General features: G+C 51.1%; 1 protein-coding gene across 4 annotated transcripts in view; it reads right to left on the reverse strand.

Annotated features, from left to right (window-relative positions):
* Positions 1-101: 101 nt before the first annotated feature.
* Positions 102-13716, reverse strand: part of Clstn1 (calsyntenin 1) — a 65802-nt gene continuing 52187 nt past the window's right edge. For 2 of the 4 annotated variants that reach the window (XM_034503091.2, XM_034503092.2), the window contains 11 exons: positions 13313-13434; positions 9954-10116; positions 7003-7059; positions 5379-5536; positions 5034-5182; positions 4527-4753; positions 3954-4124; positions 3467-3612; positions 2564-2699; positions 2023-2207; positions 102-1658 (listed from right to left, as the gene is read on the reverse strand). In XM_034503091.2, coding sequence (XP_034358982.1) covers positions 1464-1658; positions 2023-2207; positions 2564-2699; positions 3467-3612; positions 3954-4124; positions 4527-4753; positions 5034-5182; positions 5379-5536; positions 7003-7059; positions 9954-10116; positions 13313-13434 — 1709 coding nt within the window. In that variant the 3' untranslated portion in view covers positions 102-1463. The remainder of the gene's footprint in view (positions 1659-2022; positions 2208-2563; positions 2700-3466; positions 3613-3953; positions 4125-4526; positions 4754-5033; positions 5183-5378; positions 5537-7002; positions 7060-9953; positions 10117-13312; positions 13435-13716) is intronic. The other 2 variants (XM_034503093.2, XM_034503094.2) reach the window with 1 other exon arrangement.

Here is a 13716-nt window from a genome sequence, read left to right on the forward strand (position 1 = left end):
GGACAGCCAGGGCTACGCAGAAAAACCCTGTCTCGAAAAAACAAAAACAAAAATTCCTCAACACCCCCCCAAAACCATGACAGAATGGACCCCACTCAGACTGGAGTTAGAACCAGAACTTTATTATAATGCATACACTTCCTGACCTAGTGTCAATATACACATCTTAAAGGGGACCCTGCGGCTACTGACACACGACAGTGTCCCTCTCTTCATTAGCCTGTTCCATCTAATAAAGCAGCTACAGGGGACAGGACATGGGAGGCAGCCACAGACAGCACAGAGTCGGCGTCCTTAAAACTAGCAGCGAGGACTGGAGCCCCGCTGGGGCAGTCCCAACTGTGACTGAATGACAGACAAGCTGTGCTGTGTGGGTTTCAGCTGCTGTCTCCTCCCCGCCAAGCCAATCGGCTCTCATCTGCTGTGTCTTAGATCTTACCCCAAACCAGACAGAAGGGGGCATCCCATGGGGGCCTCTAGGGAGGAGAAAAGACAGATTGTTTTGGAACATTCTAGCAGTTTGTCTTTGGGCCTCAGGCTCTCCTTTTGGGTGCTGTAGTGCAGTCTTGCTCAGAACCGTTGTCTTCCAATTGAGGCGCCTGGCCGCCTGCGCCTTTGATGTCAGTTCCCGGCTACACGCTTTCACCGACAGGGAGACACAATAAGCAGAAAACACTGGGCTGCCTGTCACCGGCGTGTATGAGAAAGGCCAGGGGCTTTGGCAACACCCTGGCTGTTCCCCAGCCTCTAATGTGGTAGAGGTGCATGGGTCTGCCCCACCCCACCCCCCAGGCAGCACTCAAAGCCTGCAGCCCTGTCCACCTGCTGTACAGAAACCACAGCAAGAGCCACAGTGACTTGGACCTTTCCAGCCTGGTTTCTCAGGAGGGAAGAGGGAGGAAGAGTTCCTCCTGGCCCCTATTCTGACTTTTACATTCCTGTCCTGGACTACACTAGCACAGAGGACACAAAGAATCCCAATTTATTTACAAAATATTAAAAAGTCAGTTGGTCATCTACATATTAACCCCCCTGCTCTCCCACTTTATACATGCACTAGTTTGGAAAAAAAAAAACTTTTAAAAATAAAGAAGACAAATGGTTACTGACTGCGTGGGAATAATTTTTTACCCTCTGTAGACAAGTCCGCTCGCTGCGGCTCCTCTGGAGGTCCCAGGTGCTGGTGTCTTCTCCCTGGCTGACAGGGGACGCCAGACACACTCGGGGTCTGAGGTGCTGTGGGGTCCCTGCCCGGGGAGGAAGTGCCAGCTTCTAGCAAAACCGCAAGCGTGGTGGGCAGGGAGGGCGGAGTCGGTGGTCCCACACACCAAGCACGGGAGGACTTTCAGCAGTGGGGGGGAGGGATCTGCAGACCTGCTGGTCAAATGATTTTGTACATCGAGGGCCCGTGGGGCTGGAAGATGGCCAGGGAGAGAGTCTGAGTGCGGGCGCTGAGTGCGTGTCTAGTAGCTGAGTGTGGAGTCATCCCATTCCAGCTGTCTGGTGGCATTCTGGCCGTCCCCGGGGCCGCCTTCCTCCTCCTCACTGCTCTCTGACTCGGCACTGGTGATGTCCTCCTCCTCCTCCTCCCCGTCTTCACTCTCCTCTTCCTCTTCTTCCTCTTCCTCCTCCTCACTGCTGTGCTGGTCCTCATATGTCTGGCAAAAAAAGAGACACTGGTGTAAGTCTACCTTGTGGCCCCATCGCCTGGTGTCCACCTTCTAGAAGCCACAAAGGAAAACACAACCCCATGGTGACAGAAAAGCCAGAGCGAGTGGCACTGGGAATCACCTCACCAAAAGTGACGATTAGAAATATGGAGGCCATGCACAGAGGGCTGCAGCTCAGCCCTGTCATACCAGAGACATCTGGGGGTAAAGAGAGCATCAGTTGCCTGCGTGTGCTGGTCACGGCAACCTGAGCCTGAGCTTCCTCATCTGAAGATGACCTCCCTAATCTCACAGACCCAACACGACCCAGGTCTCCGTGGCGCTCTGCTGTCTGGGGTCCCTTTGCACCTACCTCCATGGGGTTGACAGTGATGGTCAGGGCAGAGTCATCCCAGTCCATCTCGTTCTCCTTCCCCGTGTCCTGGTCCCGCATCGTTCGCTGATGTGCAGCCCGGATCCGAAACACCCCCAAGATGATCATGAAAACCAGGAAGCTGACACATACCACAATCACGACAGTCGCCGTGCTGGGGACAACTGCCACAGGATTTGAAGACCAGACACAGCTTTTGTGACAATGCTTACACCCAGAGAGCCACCCCACCCTTAGCCTCCTCAACTACTTTAGGTCAGACAGAATGTGTCAGAGTGCTTCACCTGACCCCCACACACCAGGGGGCACTAAGCCTGGCTTCTCTCGCCTGCTGCTGCTCTGTGGCTGTGGTGAGATTCTTTGTGTATAGGACAGTATTGGGGTAGCTGACCACCAGGTCTGTGCGCGTGCGCATGAATGCGTGCGTGCGTGCGTGCGTGCGTGTGTGTGTGTTCGTGTGTCCCCATCTGGACCCCACATGCCACAGCATTCTGACTCGCATGCTTTTCCCCAGTCCCACCTGCAAATGGGTGAGGATTGGCCAGGTTGTGACCCGACAGGTCCACAAAGGATCGATGTTCAGGGTGGACAAACTGTGGCTGGGCAGCCATGTGGTTGGCGTGCTCCACAGGGTTGGCTGTGTGGATCACATTCACCTACAGCAGAGAAAGAGTCACCAGGGCTGGCGTCCCAGTGCACCTGACAGTGGCGGGGAGTCAGTGACTGGCAAAGCTGTCCTGCTCCATGGTAAACAGGGTCACTCCAGTGACCAGAAAAACATCACAAGTGAGACCCTGACAACTGTCACAACAGTGTGACAGTGTCACACACATCTCAGAAACAGCGTGTGTGCAATGGGTCATTTACAGTGCAGCTTACAAAAGAACACATCCCTAGCACGGGCCACCATTTGTTGCTTGCTCACCCACCACCCTTTGGCATGAGTACATTTAGTCTCCGCCCACCACATGGATCATGGTGGGGACAGGCAGCTGCTCAGAACAGCTCTGAACAACAGTCATTTCTTCAGACCTCAGAGCTGAGGAACTCAGCTGCAGCAGAGGCCACTGAAGGTTTCAGAGCAGGGTGTATTGTCCTTTAGCTGCTGTGGCCCCAGAGTGATTGTGGCAGTGTTAGCACTCAACAGCTGGGGACCCAAACGTCCCTGTCGACAGGGCCAGTGATCTGACACGGCCACCAAGACCATCTGGTTTCCCGGAGGCTCTTTCAACATCTGGAACCCAACAAACAACCTTGTCCTTCCCCACAGACACTCTCTGTCATTCACTCTCATCTCTACACTCCAAGCCTGTATGTCTACCCTGTGGACACAGCCACCCCTGGTCTGAGACCTTGGGACCAAGAGTCAGGACATTTGACTCCTTTTCCTGTCGGCCCTCTGGGTCGGGCGCCCTGGACTCACCTCCACTGTGAACTCATTGCTCAGGTAGCGACCATTTAGTTCTGAGCAAATGAGCTTGAACTTCCGGTCCAGCAGGGACCTGGTGTGCCAGTTCCGATAGCGCAGGAGGTGCAGAGCCTCCTCGTAGCTTGCCATGGTCTCCACACCTGTAGAGTGTGAGGGTGGCGGCTTCAGTCTGGAGCCCAGGTGGGCCCAAGTAGCTAACTTCAGGCACTTGGGTCAGCCAAGCTGGTGGCTACTCCTCCGTGGCTTTCAGAGCCAAGGAACGAAAGCAAATCAAGTAGGCATTTCTCCAGCCAGGGGCATGTGCTCCTACTGTGTGCCCTGCCCCACCCTGCATGAAGCACTGCCCGCGTCCCCGTCCATGTGCAGAAGGTGCCAGTGTGGGGTGGATGCACCAGTGCACATCTACAGGCAACAGGCAGGCCAGAGCCGTCCCGTCCCCGATCCCTCCCTTCTCCCCCTCTGCTCAGCTCCAGCCCCTCACCTGTGAAGACCACGCCCAGGTCAGAGTGGCTCACTTCGATGCCCTTCTGCTGGAGGCGGGCCACGTCTACCTCTAGGCGCTCCTGCTCGGGGTTCAGCTCCTCCCCTTCCACCGTGACCTCACAGGTGTCCAGGTCATGCGCAATTTCCTCCGACACCAGGGACTCTTGCACTGCAGAAAACCAGAAATAGAGGAGGCTTCGGGCCACACAACTCCACCCCCAGCCACATCTCAAGGTCACAGTCAGAGTGCGAGGACCAAGCAGGGGAGAGTCACCTTTAAACTTGGGGGCTGAGAGTGTACACAGCAGTACAATATATACTGAAGGCCCAGACCCAGGCCCAGCTCAGTCAATAAACGGCACTTAGTGAGTCCCGGGAAAGAATGGTGGGACACTGTCTTCCTATGGGCTGGCCCTCAAGCTAAATCTTAAAACCCAACACCAGCTACAGCCAAGTTCCAGAAACAGACTCAAGTACTAAAACATCAAAACCTCCAAAGCCTGACAGGAAAAGCCTAAGAGGAGGCTGCCAGTCAAGACAACAGAGGCAGGCCCTGGGGGGCAGCTGTTACCTGTGGGGTCCTCGGCCCCATCTGCCTCGGGCTCCACCTCCCTGGTGATGGTGCTGATGATTCTAAGCTCCGGGAAGAGGGAGACACCCTCTGGACTCTCAAACTCAGAAGCTGCCCGGGCAAAGTGGCGGACACCACTCAGGCTGATCTTAGGTTCTTCCGGCTGCAAGACCATCACGTAGCTCTCCACTGGGGGCACCTCGATGCAAGCCGCCTCATTAAAACACCTGTCAGGGAGGCAGGAGGAGGAGGAAGAGATGGAGGTGAGAGTGAGGCAGCCAATCAAAGGCTGGTGTGAGACTCAGAGGGGACAGCGGGTGGCCACTCCAGGAATGCTCTCCCCACTGTGCTCAGTACACACCCCATTCCTCATTCAGCAAAGTCAAGTGATGACCCTTAGCCGGGGAATCTTCCCTTGGCAGGGGAGGTGGACAGACTTAAAGACCTACGGCAGACACACTCTCCACCCAAGGGTCAGAGACCAGAAACCCATTCTTGGCTACCTACTTGACAGTGCTGGTGATTCTGAGCCTGCGGATGCCTGGGGTGGGGAACTGCCTCGAGTTAAGGTAGGAAATATGTTGCATGGCCTTATCCAGCTCTCCAACACTGTCTCCCTCCAAGGTCAATACCGCCTGACTGGAGCTTGCTTGGATCTGAAATCATCACACCAGAGAGAGAGGAGAGGACAAGGTCCCAATTGAGAGAGGCCAAGATGAGAGACAGCGGGGTCTGAATCGCTGAGAAGCAAGACTCTCACATAGGGTAAAGTCCAGCACCCCGTCTCTGCCTTACCCTGCTGGCCCCACTCCCAGAGGGCTAGGCTGGGAGTAAGGTCAGGTGAGCTCTCACCTGCACACCTCTGTTGCTGTCTTCAGGGACCTGCAGGTCCAGCCCCTCCTTGCAGGTGTACAAACAGTCAATCACCTTCTTGTCTGCCAGTTTCCCAGATCGGACCGTGAGGCCAGCCAGGTTACCTCGGAAAAACTGTGTCATGTGCAGGTCACCACCTTAGGGAGGGGAGAAAGCAAGATAACGGTTAGGCTTTCGGCCCACGGGCTCCTGGTTACGTGTCGTGGCCATGTTACCAGTGGAGGCAGCTTGATGGATGGACATGCAAGTTAGTTCAGAACAAACCGTTAGCCTTGCAATCTACATGGAAGCGGGATGAAAAATTAAATTGTTTATGATCATGCACATGGCCTGAAGAAGAGAGGGGTGGGAGTGGGGTCCCTCACCCACACCCTGAATGCTCAGAGGCCCCTCCAGGGTCTCTGTGCACCTGGCCACTCTCTGAGAATGGTGGTCAATGCAGTGCTATCACCAAGGTGTAGAGACAGTGCCTCCCTCCTTAGTACCAGCTTGCTCAAACACTGCCACCTATTGGCTAAGCACACTGTGGGATGCTCTTCCTGAAGATGTAGGAGGTGGGGGTGGGGAAAGACTGGCTCCTAAGGCAACAGTAACTCTGGATGCTTAGAGTCCCCACATAAACCCTCTGAGGCCTTCTACAGAGGTTTGTGTGTGCAGTATGATGTGTACAGTACTCACGAGTGTATGCACATTCACGTTTGTGTATGTGTGCATGTATTGCGATGCACATATGTACAGCATGCGTGTGTATGCATGTTCATGTGTCTGGGTACATGTGTGTGTGCATGTATGTGGGTAGACCTGACTCTGGAAATCTTATTCACTGAGGTAAGGCCTCTTGGTGATCCCAGAGCTTGTCCATACAGCTGATCTAACTAGCCGGCTTGTTCAGGGAACCCATCTCTGCCTTCTAATCACTAGAATTACAAGTGGGCCCCTAGGTTCACTTGATGTTCATGTGTTGACAAGGATCTGAACTCCAGGCTCCATGCTTGCATGGCAGGCATGTCATACGCCGAGTTGTCTGTCTTGGCTTCCTGGAAGCTCTGTCTCTGAGGATAACAGGCAGGGAAGACATCATGAAGACAGCAGAACCCCAGAGGACAGACATTGACAGACCATAGTAACTAGCCACATACTGTCGCTCACCTTTGTTACTGAAGGACAGGCCCTGGCATGGCTAGTCATCACTAGGGAACTGGTATTCCTGCTTAGAATCTGTCCATTAGGACGGAAGATGTAGAATTGCTCTTCTGTCCTGTGGCTCAGCCAGCTGAGTATCATGAAGGGGCCTCCCAAACCCAGCCTGAGGAATTTTAGTGGGAGCCTCGTGCAGTGAGCCTGGAGAACTAGAGGCACTAGAATCCCCATGATGCAACATACAGGGGTGTCATCTGCTCCCCCCCCCTGCAGGGTTGACAGGGGCAGGAAGTCCCAGGGGGCAACGGGGAAGCTCAATGCAGGCAAGCAGCTGAAATGGTGTCTGGGATTGAAATGCGATTTGCTCATCACATGCGACATGTGGAATGGATCAACGTCTCATCTTTAAAGGAAACACTATAGTGAACGGGGGATGCGAGTGGGGGTGGGGTGATCCAGCAACCTGCAGAGGCCATCGTCACAGGCTCAGTCTCATTGCCACTCTCGACTCCTGAATACTCTGGAAAGGCAAGACAGACAGACGGCAGAAAGTACCGAGAGGTTAGGGCCTTCACACTGGACCTCGAGCAGCCAAACATGGGCCCCAGAGAACAAAGTCCCCCTTGATGTCGGGGACACGGTTCACCTGGATACAAGCTTGCACTTGGTGACCTTTTCCCAGAAGTGACACACACACACCCCGCCCCCAGTGCTTCATTTGGGGTTTCTCTTTTATACAGGCATCTCTTCTCCTTGTGGAAATACAAATCAGTTTAGAGTAAGACAAAGAAGCAGGCACACCAAATTTATTATCTGTTTAGTGGACAGGACAGTGTGTTCCAGGGAGGTCTGGCTGGGAGTGGCGCTGGAGCAGATGTAAATAAACATTCAGCTCAGTGTCTTCTTCTCTCCAGACAGGGAAGCAGAATGCACAGACAAAACTGGAGGGCCTGTTACCAAGTCCAGAGTGTGGCATGTGAAATGCGTGAGTCTGTACTTTCCAGATTTTAAACACCAAGGGAAAGAAGACATTAAGAGGGACACTGGCTGAGTGTCTAAGGATCTTACCCAGATAAACAACCATGGCAGGCCTAGGCACTCACAGACCACAATCTCTACAGCTGCAGATCAGGGTACAAAATGCAAAGCCTCCCTTGGTGGCTATACACCCATGGCTGAGCACAGGACCCACACCTCTGTACTGTGTTGTGGAGAAATGCCTCCCCTTGTGATTGCTTGGTAACACCGACCACTATACTGGGTGACAAGTGTGGAGAGAGATGCCTTGGGATGTGGCCAGACCTGTGACGCCTCCATGCCCATCCACTGATCTCTCTAACAGTTAGAGGTGGGGCAGCTGCCAATGGCCCACCCTCCCCACTGTGAACTATCGAGGAGAGGGATTCACATTCGCTGAAAGGCGAAGGGCAGCTTCCTCTGTGTGAACTGAATTTTAAACAGCTTGTGTTGATAAGGGCTAGAGAGATGGGTCCGTAGTTAAGAGCATGAGCTATTCTTTCAGAGGATCCAAGTTCAATTCCGGGCACCCACATGGTGGCTCACAACCATCTGTAACTCTGGTTCCAGGGGATCTGATGCCCTCTTCTGTCGTCCACAGGCACCAGGAACACACGTAGTGCACAAAAATATGTACGGGCAAAAATACTGTAACGTGAAATTTTAAAAATTAGAAAAAAAGAAAAAAATTGTGTTGGTTTGGTGTGGAGATCACTGTCAGGTTGAGACAGCTGAGGTCACAGGGGAAGGATGACAAGAACCTGGTGTTTCCTGGCAGTGACCCTGAGGCCAAAGGTGACAGAAAGCCCAGGGTAGCCCATTTAATCGACATGAGGAAACCACCAGACTGAAGTCTCCTTCAGGCTTAAGCTAGTGGTTTTATTTTATTTTATTTTATTTTTTTTGTTTGTTTGTTAGCTTGTTTTGTTTTTTCTTACAACACATCTGAATTTAGACCTAAAAGACAGCGCATCATCTGAAAGCTGCCTGCCCACCCTGCCCTTCCCTCAGTCTTTGGCTTCACACCTCATTTCCTCACAGGGAGTTGTACAAACCAACAGTGAACCTCGGAGCCGCTGAAGAGCACCACTCAGTGTGCTGTCTTAAACCTCTGTATCCAAAAGAATTTAGAGAGAAACTGTGAAATTCAATTTCTCCTAGAATAAACAGATTTGTCTTGGGAATTAGATGCATCCATATTTTTCTATCTAAAGTCGAGGCACTATCTTCCTACAGGGAGAGAAACTGTATCTAAGATAGTCTCTTCACCCAGCACACGAAGTGATGGTGCCTGGAATCATGTAGGAGACGGTTGGTCAGGCATATAGGTCACAGTGGGCACATGACCCTCCAAGGCCGACGTGTGGCTCTGTGAACTTGGACAATAACAGTTAATGTTTATTTCCAATAACTTCCTCTGGCTATAAATACAGTCTATAAACCACGGCAGTGTGGGTGGTCACTGTGACCCTGTCACCAGGAGAATCATGGGTGTGTTTTTATCACTGCACAGTGAAGCAGGGACTGGCAAACTATCCCAAAGTCCTTCACCAGTTTCAAATTACAGTGTCTTCTGGCCCTGCCATTAAACCTTTTTCTCTCCTGTTAATGGGGCATCATGGGTATCACTACACAAATTCACAGAGTCGATCCTTCTGTATGCTGGCCACTATTTCAATCACCTAACTGGCTACCGAACATCCTACAAATAACCAAGGCATTATATAAGGGGTTCACAGGTTTCACCAAACCAGGAAGGCTCCACTTCTCAGGGAACGCTCAAAGCCTCGTCTGGTGAGTTCAGAGCATTAGGTTCAAATCCCAGCTCTGATAATCCTGGGCTTGCTCCTTCCCTGCACCTCAGTTTCTTCCGCTATACGAGAGGAATAGGAAGCTTACCTATCACATACGAGAACACGAGTCATGGCTTTGCTATGGCCTTGGGGGTCATCCCTCCAGCAGAGCTTTCTGGAATCCTCTCCAAATGTCCCTCACTCTCTCACTCGAAGGTTCCTGGCCAGCTCTTGGCAGCTTGCTAAAGGGCTAAATACCACAGGAGAGGCCGCCGCCCAGACCTCTGCATCCTTTACATTTCTGTATATATGACTCACTCCACCTCTGGCTCTGCAGACACCAATAATTAATAAACAGGTTGGTTTATATGTAAAATTATAGTTTCCTAACCATACTTTCCCTGGGTGTGTGTTGTCAGGTTCAGGAAAGGTGATGGGGGCTGTTGTTCATACACATCTTCAGTAAACAACCTTCAATGACATGACTAGTGTCCCCTAAAAGGCTACGCACAGATAAAGGAGGTGTGGGCAGAGAAGATGGGCTAAGGCCCTGACACAGTAAGGACGAGGTAAGGAACTGCCAGTTAATCCCCGAGGCCGTTACCTTGCCAGCAAGCTCCGACCACAAGCTGAGTTTCTATTTTGGTTGGATGAAGTGGGTAGTCTTCTGTCACGGAGAAGGGCTCATGAGAGACGCCATCCACATAGAGAGTCACACTTGGGACTTCCACATTGAGGACAAAGTGGTGCCAGTCCTCATCACAGACCTAGCCAAGGCAATGGGAGCATGACATGTCAGCCAGCCCAGCTGCTCAGCCAAAGACACAACCCTGGCCGCAGCAGGACAGGACCCGGAAGATGAGTCACACATAAGAATGACTTCCTAAAAAGAAAAGGTTTTAAAAATCTGTCAACAAAGTATTTCACAAACACATTCCTCTAGTAAGAAGGGTGATTTCATCATCTCTTGGGTATTTCAAACCAGCATCTTCACCACAGGCCAGGGACTCATAGCAAGGGGCTGTGCAATTCTCCAGAAGTCTCTCTAACAGCAGGTTAGACACTTATCATAGCCCTGGCTGTCTTGGGACTAGACTGGGAGTGAGTTTCCGTCTGCTTCTACCTCCTGAATACTAGTCATTCATTTTCGGACCAAAAGGGTAGTATCGTATCACCAGTCAGGTCGTGACAGGGCATGTACATGTTCTTTGTTGAACTCCTCATCCAAACAGGAGCATACAGGCTGAGCCCAGCTAGGAGAGTACCCACGCATAAGGCCCTGGGATCAAATTCCCAGAACCACAAATAACCACGCTGCGGTGCCTCACTGTAATCTCTTATCAGCTGGAAAGTAGAGGCCTCATCCTTGGCTTCACAGTGAGTCTGAGGCCAACCTAAACTATATCAATCCCTGTCAGAAAGGACAGGACAGAAGAGAAGGGGAGAGGAGGGGAGAGGACAAGAGAGGAGGGAAGGAAGGGGAGGGAAAAGGAAAAAGCAAAGGGAAGCATCTCTGTGAGTTCAAGACCAGCCTGATCTACACAGCAAGTTCAGCCAGGTCTACATAACCAGGACTACAGAGACCCCATCTCAAAAAAAAAAAGAAAAAGAAAAAATGACCGAATAAACAAATAAGAACATGTAACTTAGACTGCATGCCAAATTAAACTGAATTCCTCTATAGTGGTGAACAAGCATCAGGAATAGGTCACCCTAATGTAACGTCTGACTCCTTATGGAATTCTGATTCAAATTAAACTGTAGAGACTCTGGCTCAAATAAAAAACATGTTTAGAACAGCTTGAAATTTGAACTCTTACTGGATATCTGATTCTATTATGAATTACTGTTATCGCCGGGCGGTGGTGGCGCACGCCTTTAATCCCAGCACTTGGGAGGCAGAGGCAGGCGGATTTCTGAGTTCGAGGCCAGCCTGGTCTACAGAGTGAGTTCCAGGACAGCCAGGACTACACAGAGAAACCCTGTCTCAAAAAACCAAAAAAAAAAAAAAAAAAAAGAATTACTGTTATCTTTTCCTTCTGTTTCTCTTTTGGGGTGGGAATGAGGGTGCTAGTTACTGGACCCAGGGCCTCAGGTACACTGAGCATGTACAGTCACTGAGCCCCCATTCCCACAGCCCCCTTAATTTAAGATGTGAGGGATGTACTGTGGAGCTGTGTTACACAATGTCTACACCGAGTCGAACAGTCTGTCCTGAATTTCTTGGGAATTACTGAGTAATTTGGAGATGGCTAATGTAAATTAACAGAGAATAAGAATAATCCTGAAACACAGCTGACAAGGCCTGCTGACCGAGAGGCCGGGTGGAGGCACACAGGAGTGGGCGTTACAAAGGCTCACCTGTCTTCCTTATATACCTGAGGTTTTAACAAATGTGTGACCTTGGGACCCTACATGAGTCACCTCAGTAGGCACGGCCTGCAGCGGCCACTTCTGCTGCACAGAATGTTTTCCACAGCGCACTTTCCTTTAGCTTCTTGGAAAAATATAGTAAAAGCTTTTGAGAAAGAATTAGTTACGTAAGTAAAAACCACAGCAGAAAGACAGCTCTGCTCCCCTCTCCTGGATACCATGTTTATGGATCTCGAAACTGTTTTACACAGTGTTACATTTTAACAACCCTCTCTAATAGACAGGCCTAACCCAGGCCCATCTAATAACCCGTCTGTCCCCCTTCCTTTGCTCAGTAACTCCATGAACCAAGTCTCAGCTGAGCCAGAGCTTCCCTCCCTCGTAAGCTAATTGGATCTCGGTTTACAGCAAGAGCTGACTTCATTTCCTCAAAGGAGATATTTCAACAGCCTTTCTCCTCCCAAGCGCTTATCACAGGGATACTGGAAAATCAGCCCCCCCAAAGACATCACCGAGAGGGGCGCTCTGCGGTCTCGCCAGACATACGCTACGTTGAACTAGCAGTTTGTGTGGCATCTGAAAGACACCAAAATGGCAGCTGTGAACATTTGAAGCATCTGTGGTACTCTGTGCTAAGTCAGTTTAGCACTCCCTGCCACAGTCCGGGAGGCTGAGCCTCAGGCAACAACGACTAAGGTAAGCAGGCGGGTTTCAACGGCATCACTTGAGACACTGGCCCTTATTCTAGTCAACCATAACTGCACCTTGACTTTAAAACACATATTCTTTTTTAATTTTGAAAATGTGTATGTGTGCACGTCAGAGGACAACTTGTAAGAGGGAGTTCTTTCTCTCTCATGGGCATGAGCTCTGAGGATCAAGCTCAGGTACAGGCCTGGTGGCAAGTCCTGGGGAGCCATCTCTCTGGCCCCAAAAGAACATAATATTTATGTTAGTATGTAATGTATAAAATGCACACCTAGGTGTTAGGAGCCGACTTTTAGCAGAAAGCGGCTAGAAAGCAGCTATCCACATGCTATCCACGCCATACATGCCTGCAAGGCGCACGTGGTATCTACGCCTCCAAGGCGCAGGGTGCACATGCTATCGGTGCCTGTAAGGCTCACGTCATATCCACGCGCCTACAAGGCACGTGGCAAAAGTGTATAAATACCCCAGATTTCCCTTCAATAAATGAGACTTGATCAGAACCTCTGTCTTGTCACCATTCCTTGCGTCTCTTCCCCTTATCCCCACACTCTCTCTCTCTAGACCCTAACCAGAGCGGCAGTTTGAGCCGGGCAGTGGTGGCGCACGCCTTTAATCCCAGCACTTGGAAGGCCAAACCAGGCAGATCGGAGCAGGTTGCAACATTTTTGTTATAGTAACTATTCAGGCATTGTTAAGTCTTGTGTCTCTAGCCAGGGAGAGGGAGCAGGCTGCAATACCTGGGGAAGGTCACTAGTGGTGGGAAGAAGCTTAAGGAGACAGATTCTGCTGTGCTAGCCTGTGACCAACGGAAGCACAGACCACAGTGGTCCTCAGGCCACCACATCCCGAGAGGAGACCTGGCCAGCTTCCATTACTCACTTGGTTCAGCTTCCAGTGGAACTCCGCGGGCCTGTATTTCTTCTCCTCAGATGGATCCTGACGGAGGAGGAAAACGAGTCTGCACCCGTGGACATAGAGCGAATAGTGGTGGCGGTTCATATCTGCAAAGACAGACGGTGTCTGTGGGTAAATTGCCAACTTCAGGCCCAAGGGGAGAGTAAGGACTGTTTCCTTAATGGATTTAAAGATTCGATCTGCACAAATGAACCCTCCAGTTGGGCCAAGACAGGGATTAGAAACAGACACACAGGAGCTTTACTGAGTAAGCTACTGAGTAAAATTGATAAACCCCCAGGTTAGTTCTGCCTCTCAAGGACAAAGTGTCCCCGGCATACAACAGAGAGAGGCTGGAAGACCCAGTCCCTGTGAGGGGACTCTTAAGA

The sequence above is a fragment of the Arvicanthis niloticus genome, chromosome 5 (assembly GCF_011762505.2).
Source record: "Arvicanthis niloticus isolate mArvNil1 chromosome 5, mArvNil1.pat.X, whole genome shotgun sequence".
NCBI classification, from domain to species: Eukaryota; Metazoa; Chordata; class Mammalia; order Rodentia; family Muridae; genus Arvicanthis; species Arvicanthis niloticus.